Below are 17,449 nucleotides of genomic sequence, written 5' to 3' on the forward strand. Positions count from 1 at the left end.
AGCGGGAACCGGGTGGCACCGGCGCATATTGTGTGGAAGAGCCGGGCTGGAGGAAGAAGGGGGGGGGGGGAGGAGGGAAGGTTGCCCTTCATTTCATGACTTTGTTGTATCTTTTGGATTACATTGAGTTTGAACGTCCGGCATAGGATACCAGCCGGCAAAGGAAAGGAAACACAGGACCTGGATTTGGATCTACACAGTTCCCGAGAGCTCGAGCTGGCACTCTTTTGCGGGATAACTACTGCGTAAGCTGGATATGTCAAACCAACCCGGGGTCCAGTTCTTTTTGCACATTTGGGCATGGCAATGATAGTTAGATTCGAGGCCACAATCCACTACACTTCATCTCCTCCGACATCCCAAAGCAACTCCAACCCCCCCCCCCCCCTCTTTTTGCTCGGCCCCGCTTCCCTGGCTTACCCCCTGTTCAGGGTATTCCCGCTGCCCTTGGGATTCGACTCGACGAACTCGTCCCACTCGCGCGCCTTCATGGTCTCGGCGTCGGCCCGCTCCATGTCGTCCTCGTCCGGCTCGGGCCGGTGCCAGCTCGCCTCGCCGCCGCCCTCGATGATGCCGCCCCGCGCCCGCTCCTCCTCCAGGTACTCGTCGATGGTCATGGTCGGCAGGTTGTGGCCCGGCCGGAACACGCCCCTAGCCAGCTCCTGCCGGTTGTTCAGCAGCGTGAAGGGCCGCAGCGGCTTCCCGTCTTTCGAAAGCAGCGGCCCGCCGAGGGCCCGGGAGGGGCGGAGCGGCTCGTCGAGGCGGTCGCTGTACCCGTCACTACCCCTGCCGCCGCCGCCGTTATTCCTGTTGTTGTTGTTGTTGTTGTCCCCCAGGCCGCCGGCGGCGGAGCCCTGCCGGCGGCGCGCGTCTTGTTGCTCCTCTCGCGGGTCTCGGGGCGGCGGCGCGAGCGCGAGGATCTCCCACTCGCGATTAAGGCTTTCGAGGGCCTGGAAGGTCATGTGCGTGCTGTAGTCGATGTGGGCGAGGTGGACCTGGCGGACGGCTTCCTCGTCGCCGCCGCCGTGCCGGTCATCCTCGGTGCCGTACTCGGGCCGGCGGCGGAGGAACTCGAGCCGGTTGCGGAGCTCCTTCTCGGCCCGGAAGTTTGCAATCTTGGCGTTGCGCCGGGCTTCCGGGTCCGAGGTGGACACGGTGCTGAAGGTGGTGGGGGCCTCGGTGTACTGCTCGAGGAGCTTCTTGTAGGGGGGCGAGAGCAGGCCGTAGCTGTCGATGAGGTGGAGGTAGCGCTCGTAGGCGTCGCGGGCGGCGGAGAGGATGCGCTTGCGCTCTTGTGGTGACGAGGAGGGGCGCTTTTGGGTGATCTCGGCGAGGTGGAAGTTGATGAGGAAGAAGGGGAGGTCGGTTGTCGATACGTCCTCAAGTGACTCGTTCGGGCTGAAGATGGAAAGGGCGCCGACAAGGGCGAGACATTCTTGGTAGAGCTTCACCGCGGACGATACCGTGTCCGCGTATTCGGACGAGTTGGGAGCGAACGGCGAGTTTTCTAGGGAGAGGCGTTTGCTTTCGGCGTCGGCAAAGACGTCCTTGAGAGAGCGGGGTTGGTCGTCCATGATCCGGTTATTCTTCCCTTTTTTTTTCTCTTTTTCCTTTATAACTAACTATCTCGCTATATTTTTGATCGCATCGCTTGTGGAAATTACGTGCTTGTTTGGGATCGTTCCATGCTCAAGGCATTGAGGGACATCGCGGGGCAGAGACCCACAATAGCTCTCGATCGCGGCCGTACCTGCGCTACGGCTTATCGATAACCGAGTTGTGTAAGTCAGAGGTTGAAACGGATAGCCAGGCGCTATTGGGGTATTTCGTCTTCCAATTTCTGGCACCTTCGTTGCGGTTCGAATAAGTACCATCACCTGACTGACAGAAAACAAGCAGATGGTTTCGAGTCAGACCGTATATTCTGTTCTGTTTTTATTCCCATTTGATTTTCTGTGGGGCAGTGCTAGACGGCCTTAGGTGGTGATGGCATGTATGGACTGCGAGATGGTGAGACGGGTCAGAAATTAGGGAGAAAGCCTGTTACTTACAATGAGAGAACTCCGAGTAAATTGTTTCCATGGTGACACTGAGTTCCACCTGCTCTGAGGAGCCGTGGAGACTCCGAGCAAGAGTCGCGGAGGAAAGAAACGGCAAGAGCCGTCGTAGCTCGGCGGTGTCATCTTATCTAATCGCAGGATCGATGGCGGGGTATGTATGTTAGTTAGTGGGGTGATTGTTGGGCAATCGACATGCTGGGCAGGTCGAACGTTGGAACCACTTGCACGTCATAAACTGTAAAAGGTTCGATGCCAGGTGCTCTGTTACATCTAACTTTTACGACACATTGTACGATATCGAAATTTCAACTTGCGTCTTTGCACCTAGCGCGAAACTTCCCCCACGATGCGATGTCGATCTCAAAAAGGCCCTGACGTTGGTGGGGCGGAGCGGTCAGGTCCTGGCCGGCCCTCGCCGCTATTGGCTCCCTGCCCGATCGAATTGACTCCGAGGTCCCTGTTTTGCCTTGCTGCAAGCATCATGTCATCTCATCTCATCTGTTGATTTGCTGTTTGCATTTTTTTGAGTCTCCATGAGAACTGGGCTCCGCCCTCTGCTTTCACGATCTGTATTCCGCCGAGGAACCCGACCGCTGAGCGCAAGCAGAATGTCGCTCTACCCGACACAAGAAGGCACCAAGCTAATCTGTAGGTGAAGCTCCCCTCGAGATAACCTGATTTCCCACTCAACGCTCTCGCAACCTTGGACTGTACTTACCGCGCTCACCACCTTGCCCAGTCGCGCCCGCGGGCTCGCACCAGCACCTTGAGATCCCCACTGGTCCCGGCCAGGCAGGCCAGTTCCTCCGGACCGAGCACATTGGCGGCCTGAAGCGGAGCGACCTGGACCCAAAGGACCCCATCGCACAGTTTCACGCCTGGTTTCGCGAGGCATCCCAGTTCGGGTCGGGCGTCTCGCACCCGGAAACGTGCACCCTGTCCACCGCGCAGCTGCCGTCGGGCCGCGTGTCGGCGCGCATAGTGTACATGAAAGAGCTCGACGCGAAAGGATTCGTCATCTACAGCAATTTCGGCACCAGCGGAAAGGCGAGGGATTTGTTTGGGACCGCAGACGGGTCGAGCACGGGCAACCCGTGGGCGTCGCTGGTCTTTTGGTGGGAGCCGCTCGAGAGGCAGGTGCGCGTTGAGGGAAGGGCGGAGCGGATCCCCGCGATGGAGAGCCAGGCGTACTTCGACACTCGCGTGAGAGGCAGCCGGATCGGCGCCTGGTCGAGCAGGCAGAGCGCGGTCCTCAAGCCGGATGCGAGCATAGAGGGAGACGACGGGCGTGCCATGTTGGATAAATGGGTCAAGGAGACCGAGGCGAGATTCGAAGGTGCCGACCACATCCCCGTGCCCGACTTCTGGGGCGGGCTGAGGATCGTGCCGGAGCGGATCGAGTTCTGGCAGGGGCGAGAGAACCGGTTGCATGACCGCTTCGTGTATGACCGTGTCAGGGGGGACGGTGGCGACGATAGGTGGACGTTGGAGAGGCTGAGTCCTTGAGCCCAAATTCAACAGGCAGCATGACCCAACGAATGATACCCGCTGGTCGCGGCTCGAGAGATCAACATCTCGAGCCATGCGGACCCTTGATTGTGAGTTGTCTTCTATTCCTGGCCGATCCCTGTTGCGCCCTTGGCCCCTCTCTCACTTCCCTAGCGTTGCAGTTCGAAATGTCCCAAACGTTGTACATACATCGTTGACGTTTTTCTCACATTTGCGCATTAGAAACCATCGGTAGCCTTGTAGTCTACATGATCTGACCTATCAAAAATCTTTGACCATTGCCATTGCGGGGAGATTGCAGAGGCCCCCAGCGGACTGCTGTGTATGACACGCAAACTTGCATTTTGCGGGCCATGAAATCTCCCACACACCACTTCTAAACGTTTTACTTCGTTCTACCCGTTCCTTCCATTGCACCGCTACAACGCGAACCGTTTCTTTCACGGTGGCCACGTGGCGCAACCAGACTTCCCAAATTCGTCCGTCTTTATCATTTCGTTCACTGCCTCTGGCGAAAGACATTTATGCCCTTGGACGCGCTTCTACAACATCACAGCTATGGACGTGGAGATGCGAGAGGTTCCATCGGGAGCACCAGTTCCTGATCTTACATCAGTTGAAGATGACTTGATAGACCTCGACGAACCGCTCACAAAAAGCACACTGGAACAGTCCGCCTCCGGTCTCACTGTCGCGGAAGAGGCCTTGACCAACGCCGAAGACACCGACAGAGAAGACGGAGCAGAAGCTGACAGCAAAAAATGGGCTATCAACCATGCCCCAGCACCGCGCAAGGTGTCGGAGAGAAAAAGGGCAGACCACGCCGCCTTCGATGTGTGGATTGAGGAACACCAGCAGGATCTCTCGAAGAACCTCCTCGACAAGTTCTTTGTCGATAACGACGAGACGTTGAATTCGCTGATGAGGCAGCTTGAGAATCGGCACATCATCACGAGTCCCCGCGACTACCAACTCGAGCTCTTCGAGCTGGCCAAGACCCGAAACACGATCGCCGTGCTGGACACTGGTACGGTCCTTTTTACGGGGGCTTTCCCTCACTGCTCTCAGTCCAGGATTGACAGTCCATAGGCTCTGGTAAAACGCTGATCGCCGCCTTGCTGTTGCGATGGACAATCCAGAACGAGCTCGAGAGTCGATCCAGTGGCCTGCCCAAACGCATTGCTTTTTTCCTGGTCGACAAGGTAGCCCTCGTGTTCCAGCAGCATGCTGTACTAACCTGCAACCTGGACTATCCCATCGAGAAGTTCTGCGGTGATATGGTAGAGAACGTATCCGAGGATTTTTGGCGCAAGGCTTTCGACGAGAACATGGCAATCGTCTGCACCGCCGATATCCTCTATCAGTGCCTCAGCCACTCTTACGTCAGGATGGACCAGGTGAATCTCTTGGTCTTCGATGAGGCGCATCACACCAAGAAGAACCACCCTTACGCTCGTATCATCAAGGACTTTTACACCGACGTGGAGGACGAAAACAAGAGGCCTCGCATTCTCGGCATGACCGCCTCTCCTGTCGATGCCCAGACCGACCCGAAGGTTGCGGCCGCCGAGCTCGAAGGCCTCCTGCACAGCCAGATCGCCACCGTTGCCGATCCGACTGTCTTGCACAAGAGCTCAGCGAAGCCGAAACACGAGGTGGTCGTGGAGTATGACAAGAGGCCCCCAGACTGGGAGACAGAGCTCAACCAGGCGCTGAAGAGGCTCGTCGGCGACCTCCGCGTCTTCCGGAAGCCGTTCGCCTTCACAGACACCGCAGCTGCCGAGCTTGGTCCCTGGTGTGCCGACCGGTATTGGCAACTCTTTTTCGAGGAAGGAGAGGCGGTCAAGCTGGAATCTATGGCCGGAAGGGAAGCTTTCGGCCAGTCTACCTACGACCAAAGCGTCGGCCAGCCTGTCGACAAGGTGCGGGAAGCCCATGACCTGGTGAAGCGGCACACCTTCGCCCGCCCTTCGATCGGCGTGCTGTCCTCCAAGGTCGTCCTACTGCTCAGGATCCTTCGGGAGGAATTCAACGGCGCCAACCACCATCGGCGATGCATCGTCTTTGTCAGGCAGCGGAACACTGTCTCGCTGCTTGCTGACCTACTGCAGCAGCCAGAGATGAAGATTCCAGGCCTAGTGCCCGGCTTATTGGTAGGGGGGTCATCTCAGACTTGCCTTAGGGCACTGCCTCAGAAGATCATTCAGGTTAATCATTCAACAGGTTGGGGGCGGCCGTCCCGACGCGAGCTATGGCAACGCAAAGGTGACTTATCGTGACCAGGTCCGAACCATCTACAAGTTCAAAAAGGGCGACCTCAACTGCATTTTTGCCACGTCGGTCGCCGAGGAGGGTCTCGACATCCCGGACTGCAACGCAATCATAAGGTTCGATCTCAACGACACATTAATCCAGTACATCCAATCCCGCGGGAGAGCTCGCCAGGAGGGCTCCGTCTACGTTCACATGGTTGAGTCGGGAAATCTGGAGCATCGCAGAAAACTGGCCCAGAACCAGCAGAGCGAAGATGCTCTCCGAAAGTTTTGTGAGGCGATGCCGGAGGACAGGAAGCTGACGGGAAACAACTTCAACATGGACTACTTCTTGCGCAAGGAGAAGGGCCAGCGACAGTACACGGTCCCCGAGACGGGCGCGAAGCTCAACTACAGGCAGAGTCTGGTGTTCCTGGCCGCCTTCGCGGCCTCGCTCCCGCACCCACCCGGGGTCAGCCTCACGGCCGATTACCTCGTCCTCCCCGTGCCCGGAGGTTTCCAGTGCGAGGTGACCTTGCCGGACTCTTCTCCCATCAGGAATGCCACCGGGAGGGTCCATGGGAGCAAGGCGGTTGCCAAGTGCTCGGCGGCCTACGAGATGTGCCTCAAGTTGATCAAGGCCAACTACCTCGATCGGCATCTACGGCCCACCTTCACGAAGCAGCTCCACGCCATGCGGAACGCTCGGCTGGCCGTCAGCGCCAAGAAGAAGGAGCGGTACAATATGCGCGTCAAGCCCGAGATCTGGTCTGCCGTGGGCGAGCCCGTCGAGCTCTACGCCCTGGCCTTGACGCTATCGGACCCGACCGTGCTCGGCCGACCGTCATCTCCGCTCCTCCTGCTGACACGGCAGCCGGTGCAGGAAATCCCATCGTTCCCGCTCTACTTCGGGAGCAATCGCTTCTCCGCTGTTCGTTGCGTTCCGGTTCCTGGGTCTCTCGAGCTTGATGACCGCCAGATCCAAGGCTTGGCTGCTTTTACCTTGGCCGTCTTCAAAGACGTCTTTAGCAAGGAATACGAGGCTACCGCTGCTCAACTCCCGTACTTCATCGCCCCAACAAAATTGGAACACTCCAGCGGGTTCACAGCAGCTGACGGTCCGAGTTGTCTCGTGGACTGGGCCACCATCAGCTTTGTCGGGGAGAACGAGCACATCCGCTACACGTTCGACGAGCTGGATGACTTCTTCAGGGACAAGTACGTTTGCGATCCGTATGACGGCTCTCGGAAGTTCTTCCTGCGCCGGCGCCGTCACGACTTGAGACCGACGGACCCTGTTCCGGAAGGCGTCGTTGCCCCGGGACACAGAGCCTGGCGCGTACCGGGCGGGAAGCGCGACATTTTGAACTACAGTCTCAGTGCCTGGCGAAGGTCGCGTGGTTCCATGGCTCTCCGGGAGGACCAGCCGGTCGTCGAGGCGGAGCTCTTGCCCATCCGCCGCAATTTTCTAGATGACAACATCAGAGACGACGACTTGGAGCCCAAGCCGTGCTTCCTCGTGCTAGAACCCCTAAGAATATCTCCGGTAAGTGAAGAGATGCATGAGAAACAGGCGAAATAAGCAAAACGTTGAGAAAACTACGTAGCTACCCGTGGACGTGGTGGCCATGGTTTACGCGTTTCCGTCGATCATGCACCGCATCGACTCGAACCTCGTCGCTTTGGAGGCCTGCGAGAAGCTCGGTCTCAACATACGGCCGGATCTCGCGCTCGAGGCATTCACCAAGGACAGCGACAACACCGACGAGAACGACGCGGAGAAGATCGAACTTCGGGGCGGCATGGGCAGCAACTACGAGCGGCTCGAGTTCCTCGGAGACTGCTTCCTCAAGATGGCCACAACCATCTCCATCTTCACGCTCTTGCCGGACAAGGACGAGTCTGAGTACCACGTCGAGCGCATGCTACTGGTTTGCAATCGCAACCTCTTCAACAAGGCGCTCGAGGTTAAGCTGGAGGAATACATACGATCCACGGCCTTCGACCGGCGCAGCTGGTACCCGGAGGGCCTGACTCTCAAGCGGGGAAAGCGGAGAGACGTGGATGGCAAGCACCAGCTGGCGGACAAGACCATCGCCGACGTGTGCGAGGCGCTCATCGGCGCGGCCTACCTGACGGCCCAGGACCGGTCGCCGTCGGACTTTGACCTCGCCGTCCGCGCCGTCACCGTCATGGTCCGCGACGGGAACCACGCCATGAGCTCCTACGGCGACTACTACGCCGCCTACCGGCCGGCCGAGTGGCAGACGGTGCCGTGCAGCCCGGCGCAGATCGACATGGCGGCCCGCTTCCGGGAGCGGATGGGCTACGCGTTCCGGCACCCACGCCTGCTGCGCTCGGCGTTCCAGCACCCGGCCTACCCGACCTTCTACGAGGGCCTGCCGTCGTACCAGCGGCTCGAGTTCCTGGGCGACGCGCTCCTCGACATGGCCTGCGTCGAGTTCCTGTTCCGCCGGTTCCCCGGCGCGGACCCGCAGTGGCTGACGGAGCACAAGATGGCCATGGTATCGAACCAGTTCCTCGCCTGCCTGGCCGTCTACCTCGGCTTCCACAAGTCCATTGTCCACTGCCACCCGCAGGTCCAGAGTGAGGTTGCCGGTTTCGTCGCCGAGGTGGAGGGCGAGCTGCGGGCGGCCAGGGAGGGAACGGAGGAGGGTGAGGAAGGGGAGGAGGGGGAGGAAAAGAAGGAGAGGGGCGGCGATGAGGAGGCATTTGCGCGCGACTTTTGGGTGCGCTGCGCGCGGCGGCCGCCCAAGTGCCTCGCCGACGTGGTCGAGGCCTACGTCGGGGCCGTCTTCGTGGACAGCGGGTACGACTTTGGCGAGGTCCGGCGCTTCTTTGCCGACCACGTCCGTCCCTTCTTCGAGGACATGCGGCCGTATGACGCGTTCGCCCGCAAGCACCCCGTCACCGCTCTCGCCGCCGTCTTGCAGAGCAAAATGCGCTGCCGCGAGTGGCGGCTGCTGGTCAAGGAGCTACCCGTCCCGGCCATGGCGCCGACGGCCGACGATGGCGGTGATGGCAACGACGATGGTCGTGGGGTGCTCGACCTTGCGGCCATGGCGAGCCCGCGGCTGGTGTGCGCCGTCCGGGTCCACGGGAGGACGCTGGCGCACGCGGTGTCGGGGAGCAGCAGGTACGGCAAGATCGCGGCGGCGAAGCTGGCGCTCAAGGTGCTAGAGGGGATGGAGCCGGAGGAGTTTCAGAAGGCGCATGGGTGTGCTTGTGGGGTGGATGGGACGGTGGGAGGGGAAGACCAAGAGCCAGATCACGGCTCGGCCGTCTAGTAAGAGAAAGGCGAAAGAAAGGGGGGCGGGGGCGGGAAGTGAGGAGGGGTTGATGGCTGGCTCCTACCCGTTGCCATCGGACTCGAAAGAGACGATGCGGGCATCTGATTTTCTGCGCTGCAGCATCCGTCCGTACCTTTACAAAGGTGCCTTATGGCGTCTGGAGACAGGCCGTGGAAGAAACCAGGCCTTTCTAACGAGCTTGATCATTTGCCGTGCAACGTTATTGCCTACACACTCCAGGATAAAGCAGAGCAAACAGAAAGGTTGCCGTTAACTAACCCGGTTTTTGGTCGTTTAACAATGTTTCGAGTGCAAGCTAAACTGATCCCCCCCCCAAACATACCAAAAAAAAAAATAAAATAAAATAAAAACAAAAATAAAGATAAAAGCCGGCAAGAAGTGCTCGAGGTGAACTGCATAGACTTGCTCGCGGAATTGGTGTCCGCTATCCCGATGTTGGTGCGGGAGGCTCCTTTCGCTGCAGGAAGGGTGGGCGTCAGAGATGAACACCGCCAACGGATTGCATGGTTGCATATGCATCCAACCGGTACGAACGATTGAGAGTGTTCCTGCCTTTCAAGTGCTGCACGGCGAAATTCAACAAATGAAGCTTGCATACGGTCATCCCGGCAACGACAGCGCAATTACGGAACGGAATCGTGGTGGCCATGCATGGTCGAGCGGGTTATCGCAAAGGCAAGCAGAAAACACGATGACTACAGTACAACTATGTCCGAGAGTAGAGCCATGTCGAAACCATCCTTTTGTGAAAGAACGCCACGTGGACTTTCGCAGAAGCAATTGCCTCGTACTCCGTGGACAGGGTTTAAGACAAACAGTTGCGTCGGGAAAAAAAAAAAAAAGGGAAAAAAAAGGAAGGCTGCGGCTTGCCTTCGAGAACTAGTACATAGTATCTCTCGGAAGGCGGCAGCCATACCCGAGACTCGTGCAGTTGCATGTACGGATTACACGCAGCATGCGGCGTGGGATCGATTCATTTGCCAATGCCCAACCGCACCAAAGAGGCAGAAAGGGAAAGGGAAGGGGTAGGGAACTCGGGTGCGATCCCAACCCCACCATCAGCCACCTTCACTTACTACGGAGTACGTAGTACAGAGTGGTATTTACTCCGAACACCCTTGACCGCCCTGAGCCGTCCTTCCTCAGAGCTGCATTGCCACTTGTAATCCGTAGATGAGGAGAGACAAACGCTCGACATTGGCAATGAAAGTGACGGAAGTGATCCTGCGGCAAGCCATAGTGGCTGGGACACCCCCGATCCTGGCCTGACTATGGCGTATGTACATGTACAGTACATACATACAGGAACTCGACTAGTCTGCACTAGTGGAATCCGTACAAACCGATTAACCTACCCTCCCTGGTCAAGCTGATCAAAGTTTAGCTTGCAACTCCAGCGTCACTGGAGACGAACTCGCAAACACGGAGTATAATTAGAGAGCCGAGCAGAGCCAGCGTCGGCTCCCAACAATCATTAGATCCGCTGATCCCGATCGCGACTGAGATAGTCGAGCCAATCGAGTGGATTGCCCGGGGTGCCGGATGTTTTTGCGAGCAGACGAAAATGCAAAGTGCGGGTTGCCGAATTCTTACAGCGCCGCCCGCGCATTTGGTCCCCCGTTCGCTGGTATACAAAATACGCGCATCGTTGGCGTACTGTTGCTCAGCATGGTTAAGAGAATGCTACTGACCCAGCCGATGAGGCCGGAGAACACATATGCAGCAGCAATAACAAGAGGTTGTGCCTTTGTAGGTGTGCCTCGATGGACCCTCGCTGGCAACCACTGAGGTGCCAGATCGCTAGAAGAAGATCTCCAGATCGACGACTAGGGGTGCGGGGCTGCTGATCCCTGTCTTTGACGCACTATCCCCTGCCAAGAAGGACCCACTCCCCTCCAAAGCCCACCCACAAGACAGCAGCTTGGCACTCGAGAAAGAGAAAAAATCAAACTCGACCATGCCATTGAGGATGAAAGAATGCTTTCTCTGTGGGCCTGATACTGTGAGCCGCGAGCATAGAAGAGACAGGAAGGGAAGGAAAGAAAAGAAGAAAATAGGCAAAAGAGGATCGGCAAAACCTCCCTCCGAAAGACTGTGCATGAATCATGCATTTTAGCGTCCATTTCCTCAATTTACGGCAGAGGTCTTTGCCAGGGATGAGGCTTGTCTATCCTGACAAACGGAGAGTGTGGTGTGTTGTGTATTTCCGGCCCGTGCTTGAGAAATGCCTCAGCACAACCGAGTCTCGGTAGTTAGTCTGTAGGTAGTGTACTAGTGTAGAGAATCAGTACTTGTTATGTCTGTTATCTCTGGAATACGGAAGACATTCGGATACAGTGTGGTGAACCCGCTTGTTCCGTATCTGTCAGTACACTACTACACACAGCAGCCGCCAGTTAGAACATGGAAGCTGTGTCGAGGCGCTAAGCAGAAGAGAATCGCCGAAACCACATTCACAGACCTTCGGAATGCAACCCCACGGTGGCCAGTTCTCCCGGTGGGGTGTTTCAAACGACGGAGCACGTCGTCCCTGCATCTTCCCGGTCAAACGAATGCATTCTTGCACTTTCTGTTGGCCATGCCGTCAAGATATGCGCTTGCCCGTTTCTGTATGCTCTTCCCATGCTTTCGTCTCTCCACTCCCCAAATTAGAAGGTGTTCCCCTCCCCAAGGCGGCCCCGGACCTGCCGATGCAAGTGACATGCGCTCGGCGGATGGGGTGATGACGGAGCTGAGGAGAGGAGGAAACAACGGGTCTGGTCTATTGGAGAGAGTTGAGGAGAAGAGGTACCGGAACCCGGGGGCGTGCAAGTGCTCGTCGAGCGAGGCAGCGACTGACGCGCCCACCTTGGGTACCTTGCCTACCTTGCCTACCCGAGAGGTGCCTTCCCTACCTTACCTGCGTTAGTTATTAGGGATCTACTATGTATGTCAAATCTGAGGAAACAGCGCTGCTCTCTTAGCCGTTCCCCGCCTGCGAGTCGAGCTGGCCGCATCTTTGTTTGCCGGATCATGGATGGGGCTTCTTGTGGGAACTCTAATCGAGAACCAAGATCAGCTCCGTCGAGCCATGACGACCACCAAGTTACTTACGACGAAGCACTCCACACAAGGACTGTACATACCTTACATACAGTGGGTAAGGTACATGTACGCAATTACGGGGTAAACCAGGGGACGTCCATCTTGCCGGTTCCGAGTGGTTGTTACCCAGCAGGGACCCGACAGGGAAGAGGCATCTCCCGTTTTCGGGGGGGGGGGGGGGGGTGTGTTTCGACTTTGTCCCACCCCAGGACTCCAGCTCGGCGCAGTCAAATGGATCCCACCCGTCCTCATCGAGCGTACTAGTACACGGCTTCGGACTATCATCCTTCGTGTTTTTGCCATTTTGCTAGTATATCCTTGCCAACTCAGCTTCATCATCTCTCGACCCCGCCTCCGTCTGATCTCCCCCAAATTTCCTGTTCTTTTTCACGACTCACAACACAACACCTCAGTCTTGTCGTTCCCCTTCTCAGGTCCAGACGCCCAGCATCGCCAAATACCTAGGGTGCCTAGTAACCTTTGGGAGCTCAGTGTGCATCAGCTACTAGACACACACTGCCCCCTTAACCAACAGAGTATTGGCGCATCAGTAATAGGCGACCCAGAAAAACCGAGACGGCAAGAAGACTACCGATTCTAGCACAGCCACGGTTCTACGGCACCGCGCTGCCCTCGCCGCCAGCTGATGGCAGGTCGACCCCGGTAGTGCAATGGGCCTTCTCAGCTTTATCTCCAAGAAAACGGTCAACCGAGGAAAGGCTGGAGCCTCCGTCGTGAGCGCCCAGCCCCTCGAGTCCGCCTCGTCCCAAACCCCCCACCCGCAAGGTGAGGAAAGTCCTCGCAGCGGAACTGTAGACATGGCTCGACTGACACGGGTGCAGATGAAAGTGCCGTAGTGGCCGACAATTCAAGGTTGGAGGGCTCTCCCTCGGGTGTGCGGGCGGGTTCCAACCAGTCAGAGCTCTCTCTCGGCGCCGCCGCCGAGGACGAGCAGCCAGCTCCCACTCCCAACGTGCCCCGCCTCCGAGAAGAGGACACCGGAGGACTTGGTGCGGCTGAGAATGACCGTCACTCCCGCGTCTCCCTTTCAAAAGGAGTGTCCCGGGCGAAAGGGTCTGGCCGGGGAAGGCCGCCTCCACTCTCCTTTCGGATCACAAAGACCGACGGCGCGTCAACGTCTCGTCCAAGCTCTCGAGGCTCCATGGGCACCGTAAAAGGCGCTTTCAACCGCAATTCCGGACGCTTACGTGCCGAGTCCCTCAGGACCAACAATAGCAATGCGTTCAAGGATCTCCTCGACGCTCAGTCCGAGATCAAGCCGGCCGACTTCAGGGAGAGGGTAACTGCTGCTGGCGCAAGGGACTATGGCGAAGACGTTGCCGACAGAAACTTGGGCCAAAACGGCTTCGATCTTAGCTCGGAGCATGTGAGAGCCTTTTACGCCCAGATGAGAAGAGCCGAATCACAGCACGCGGGGCATCTCACAGGCACCAAAAAGCTGGACCCGTATAAGGCGGGAGTCCGAAGGATATCGCCTTGCGCAAGCCAGCCTTCGTTGTCAAGGGACCCTTATGGAAGCACCTCATCCTCGAACTCGAGGTCTTCGCGCAAAGAGGATCCCGCACGCCGCCGCTCGGTCAGCACCTACATGCCATTATCCTTGGGAAAGGTGAAGAGTTTGCCGTTCGATCGGAAGCATGAGCACCTCGGCGCCCTCCTCTCACCACGTACTCCCGTTCCAGAGGACGAGAGCTTGGACTTCGGCTTCTCTGGTCCGAGGTTGAATACTCCAGTCGTACCTCAGATTCCGGATACGGCGCCAGCACCGACGATCCGCACCGCGAGGCGGCCGCGCGATTCCGTCGAACTCGCCAAGCGGAGAGCAGAGGCGCCGGTGCCAGAGGACGGCGATACTGATGATTCGCCGACAGGCAACTTTGCCCTCTGGTCAGCCGCTCGGCCTCGTCGCTCCTCGGCTATCCTTTCGGCGTCTTCCCCCTCAAAAAGGTATCACAGTCTCCATACCCTGCACTCCTCCGCGTTGTCGACAGTGAGTCGGGAAATGCTACGCGGCCCAGCCTCGTTTCCGCTGGAAGCGAGGTCCAAGAACTTGACTCATATTGCAACGGAGAGCCCTGTTCAAAAAACATCTGTTCGTCCCGAAGTCAATGACGACCAGAAAGCCACCGCCTCGCCAACATTTCGATCGCGAAAGATCCCCGAGGATGATAGAGTGCCTCCTTTGCGAAATCCCCACTTGCTTGCCTCCAAGGAAGAATCTCGGGCCGCCGATATCACCCTCCCGGACGACGATATTCTGGACTATCCCCCACCCATCCGCACCGGTAACATACGCAAGTGGTCCGCCTCATCAGGCACACCCACGGCCTGCGAGAGCAGCACCGCAGCTAGCATAGTGACCAGCACCTTCAACCGCCCCCCTTCCCTCCACACGGCCGATACCTCGGTCGACCTCAGCATCGGTACCATCTCTCCGCCGTTGGAACCTACAAAACCCCACTCCGCCACCCACGACTCGGACTCTGACGTCGAGCCTTATTACAACCCGGATCTTGAGGACAAACTTCACAACACGGTCCTGCCCGCACCCAGGAAGGGACCGCCAGAAGCGACCGGTATGGACGACTATCTCATCTCCGCCTCCCAACGCGAGCAGTCGCGTAACGAGGGTCCCGAGCCAGCCTCGACCGACCCTCTCTCCCATTACCTCCCCTCTAACCCCGTCGCCCCAGCAACCGCGTCAGACACATTCAACATAGATGACTACGTCTCCTCTGACGCCGAGTCTTTGATGAGAGCCCCAACATCAACAACGACGACGGCAGGAACGACTTCCAGTCGCCAACCGACAGCAGAGGGCGAGGAGGAACTGCTATTTAAGGATAATCTGGGGTTTGGACCCGGCGGGATGCAGCTGCCAGGCCTGGAGGATCCCCTTCCCTCGTCGCCTGCGCCAAGGTCGCCGCTGGGACCCGTGAATGACGTACATGAGAGCCAGAAGGAGTTCGGTGCCGGTGAGGGCGGGAGAAGATGGGACCGATACAAGTGTTGTGGCAGCGGCAACGGTGGCGCGACCGTTTCGGCACCTTATGGTGCGCATGGTTTCGTTCATGATACGCCGGGGTGGGGGGAGGATTATCCTGTGAGGAGGAGCGCAAAACGGGTTGAGGGAGGCAGAAGGCGAGAAATCAGGAGGTTGTCCGCTCTCGGTCTTGTTGGGACTTATGACGGCTCTGCGTCTGAGTATAAGGGTGGTGGTAATGGCGGGTATGGTTATAAGCGACGCGAAAGAGGGGGGATGGAGGCTGTAGACGATCACGACGACGGTTATGATGCGGATTACATTGACGAGGATGAAGAACTGTCGCGGCGGCAACTGCAAAGAGCAAAGCAGACACGGAGGCAACGATTGGAAGGATGCGAGAAGGAATCCAGGACCCGAAATCATCAACAAGGGGGGGGGAACCAACCTGAACAACAACAACAACAACATGGCGAGGGATTGGAGACCCATGATAAGATAAAAAACGCCGTAAGGCTAAGGAAGCAAGCCAGGAGGGCGAGAATGCTGTCCCGGCAGCCTTCGACGGCCATGTTGCGGCGCAAGGGGCCCACGAGCCAGGGGTTGGGGAAGAGACTGTCGGTGCCCGTTTTGAAGGTTGAAGGGGAAGAGTAAGAGGACGAAATGGCTGGCGACGCTCTTTGGTATTGTCTTTGTGTGTAACCACTTGGGAGTTTCCTTGGTTTGGGAAGCTTGGGATGGGCATGAGTGGACCACAGGGCCACGGTCATATCATGGGGCATGGAGAGGAGAGATGAGTATGGGAATATGACGGGTTATCTGGCTTGGGGTCCGGCGTGGGCAAAAGAGTCGGTCATGGAACGGCACCAAACGCATGGTGGGATTGATACCCTGGTGTATGGCTGCCGTGAGGTGGCATGTATGGCACATGTATGTATGGACAAGGCGCTGATCTAGGTGATGGTGATGATTGAGACACTTGATTTGTAACCTGGCGATGCGCAATCCATACGCTCGGATTGAGTTCGCAAATCTGTCTCTTGGTTAATTTAATGTCCAGAGGCTGCACTCAGCACCTCGGGCATGGCGAGCCCGGCATACTAATCAATCTCGCCTAACCAAACCTCATGATGATGCGCAGAACCGGTTTCCGCTCCCCAAACTTAATCCAAGCTCCCCGCCAGCGCGACGCAGCTAAACCTCAGGTCGGCGGCCTCCCTCTCGAGGAACTTGAGCGGGCCGAGGGCAAGGGCCTTCTCGCTGAGCACGTCCTCGGAGCTGTCGAGGTCGCCCCTCCTGAGGGGGCCCTTGCGCCGGCCGTCGAGCTCCCAGAGGGCGCCGTCGCGGCCCTTGACGAAGCAGACGTAGTGCAGGTCGACGTCGTCGGTGGCGGCGGGGGCGGCGGTGTCGCCCTGCTCGGCGGCGCTCTGGTGGGCGGCGGCGAGGGCGGGGTCGCGCTCGAGCAGGCGGGCGCGCTCGTCCGGGCCGAGCGGGACGGCGGCGGCGAGGAGGCGGTCGAGCGGCGTGCCGGGCTCGACGGCGCGGCGCGCCTCGCCGTTGGCGGCCGCGTGCAGCAGGCCGATGAGGCCGCAGGCGTTGCGGATCGTCTGCCGGAACCACACGACCGGCTCGTCCTCGCCGCGCCCGGCGTACCCGCCGCCGTCGCCGCCGCCGCCGTCGCCGCCGGCCACCGTCGCGTCCTCGGCCAGCCGGTGCGACTCGTACGCGGCCGAGACGGGGAACACGAGCAGCAGCGCGTGCGCCGGCCGCGGGATGAAGGCCAGCAGCGACGGCTCCGTCAGCGAGTACACGTCGTGCACCGCCAGCGACCGCGACAGCCCCAGCGTGTGCAGCAGGTTCGTCATGAGCTCCGGGTTGGCCTCGAGCGGCACGAATGCCGGCGCCTGGGAGGACGGGTCGGCTGTGGTTGACATTTTTTTCTTCCTCTTTTTCTTTTTTCTCTTTCTCTCTTTCTGTTCTTCTTGTCCTGGGCGGTTGTCCCTTTTTTTTTTCTTTTTAGTGATGCACTTGGGAGGTTGTGCCCGACAGAACAGAACGAGGGTCGAGCGACTTGGACGGGGAACCAGAATGATATATCGACTTGGCCGAGTTGGTTACGGATGTTTTACTCGACCTGGTGGATTGAGGTCAGCTTAAGCTTATACTTTGCAAAACGATTGAGTAGGCAATTCGTACCTACCTTATATA

The 17,449-nt window shown here is 58.3% G+C and overlaps 5 protein-coding genes across 5 annotated transcripts; 3 read left to right on the forward strand and 2 right to left on the reverse strand.

Annotated features, from left to right (window-relative positions):
- Positions 1 to 416: 416 nt before the first annotated feature.
- P884DRAFT_205509 (TAP42-like protein) lies at positions 417 to 1,574 on the reverse strand (the record flags this gene model as incomplete). The annotated part of the gene is made up of 1 exon (XM_069438655.1): positions 417 to 1,574. The coding sequence occupies one exon, from the start codon at positions 1,572 to 1,574 to the stop codon at positions 417 to 419; it is 1,158 nt and encodes a 385-aa protein (XP_069295894.1).
- A 1,094-nt stretch (positions 1,575 to 2,668) lies between these two features.
- P884DRAFT_279181 (uncharacterized protein) lies at positions 2,669 to 3,566 on the forward strand (the record flags this gene model as incomplete). Its single annotated transcript, XM_069443275.1, has 2 exons — positions 2,669 to 2,708; positions 2,800 to 3,566. 2 exons carry the CDS (start codon positions 2,669 to 2,671, stop codon positions 3,564 to 3,566), a joined length of 807 nt encoding a protein of 268 aa, XP_069295895.1.
- A 410-nt stretch (positions 3,567 to 3,976) lies between these two features.
- P884DRAFT_247359 (uncharacterized protein) lies at positions 3,977 to 9,129 on the forward strand (the record flags this gene model as incomplete). Its single annotated transcript, XM_069440500.1, has 4 exons — positions 3,977 to 4,596; positions 4,659 to 5,722; positions 5,793 to 7,367; positions 7,429 to 9,129. The coding sequence occupies exons 1-4, from the start codon at positions 4,128 to 4,130 to the stop codon at positions 9,127 to 9,129; spliced, it is 4,809 nt and encodes a 1,602-aa protein (XP_069295896.1). The 5' UTR covers positions 3,977 to 4,127.
- A 3,388-nt stretch (positions 9,130 to 12,517) lies between these two features.
- P884DRAFT_262103 (uncharacterized protein) lies at positions 12,518 to 16,217 on the forward strand. The gene is made up of 2 exons (XM_069441630.1): positions 12,518 to 13,023; positions 13,080 to 16,217. Exons 1-2 carry the CDS (start codon positions 12,909 to 12,911, stop codon positions 15,893 to 15,895), a joined length of 2,931 nt encoding a protein of 976 aa, XP_069295897.1. The 5' UTR covers positions 12,518 to 12,908; the 3' UTR covers positions 15,896 to 16,217.
- A 187-nt stretch (positions 16,218 to 16,404) lies between these two features.
- On the reverse strand, positions 16,405 to 17,175 carry P884DRAFT_205586 (uncharacterized protein; the record flags this gene model as incomplete). The annotated part of the gene is made up of 1 exon (XM_069438662.1): positions 16,405 to 17,175. One exon carries the CDS (start codon positions 17,173 to 17,175, stop codon positions 16,405 to 16,407), a length of 771 nt encoding a protein of 256 aa, XP_069295898.1.
- Between the last annotated feature and the right edge of the window lie 274 nt (positions 17,176 to 17,449).

Source organism: Thermothelomyces heterothallicus (assembly GCF_042370625.1).
Source record: "Thermothelomyces heterothallicus CBS 202.75 unplaced genomic scaffold P884_scaffold_19, whole genome shotgun sequence".
Taxonomy (NCBI): Eukaryota; Fungi; Ascomycota; class Sordariomycetes; order Sordariales; family Chaetomiaceae; genus Thermothelomyces; species Thermothelomyces heterothallicus.

Coding starts and splice junctions, on each gene's coding strand:
- P884DRAFT_262103 (XM_069441630.1), top strand. CDS start 12,909: ATGGGCCTTCTCAGCTTTATCTCCAAGAAAACGGTCAACCGAGGAAAG. Junction 13,024..13,079: donor CCAAACCCCCCACCCGCAAG/GTGAGGAAAGTC, acceptor ACACGGGTGCAG/ATGAAAGTGCCGTAGTGGCC.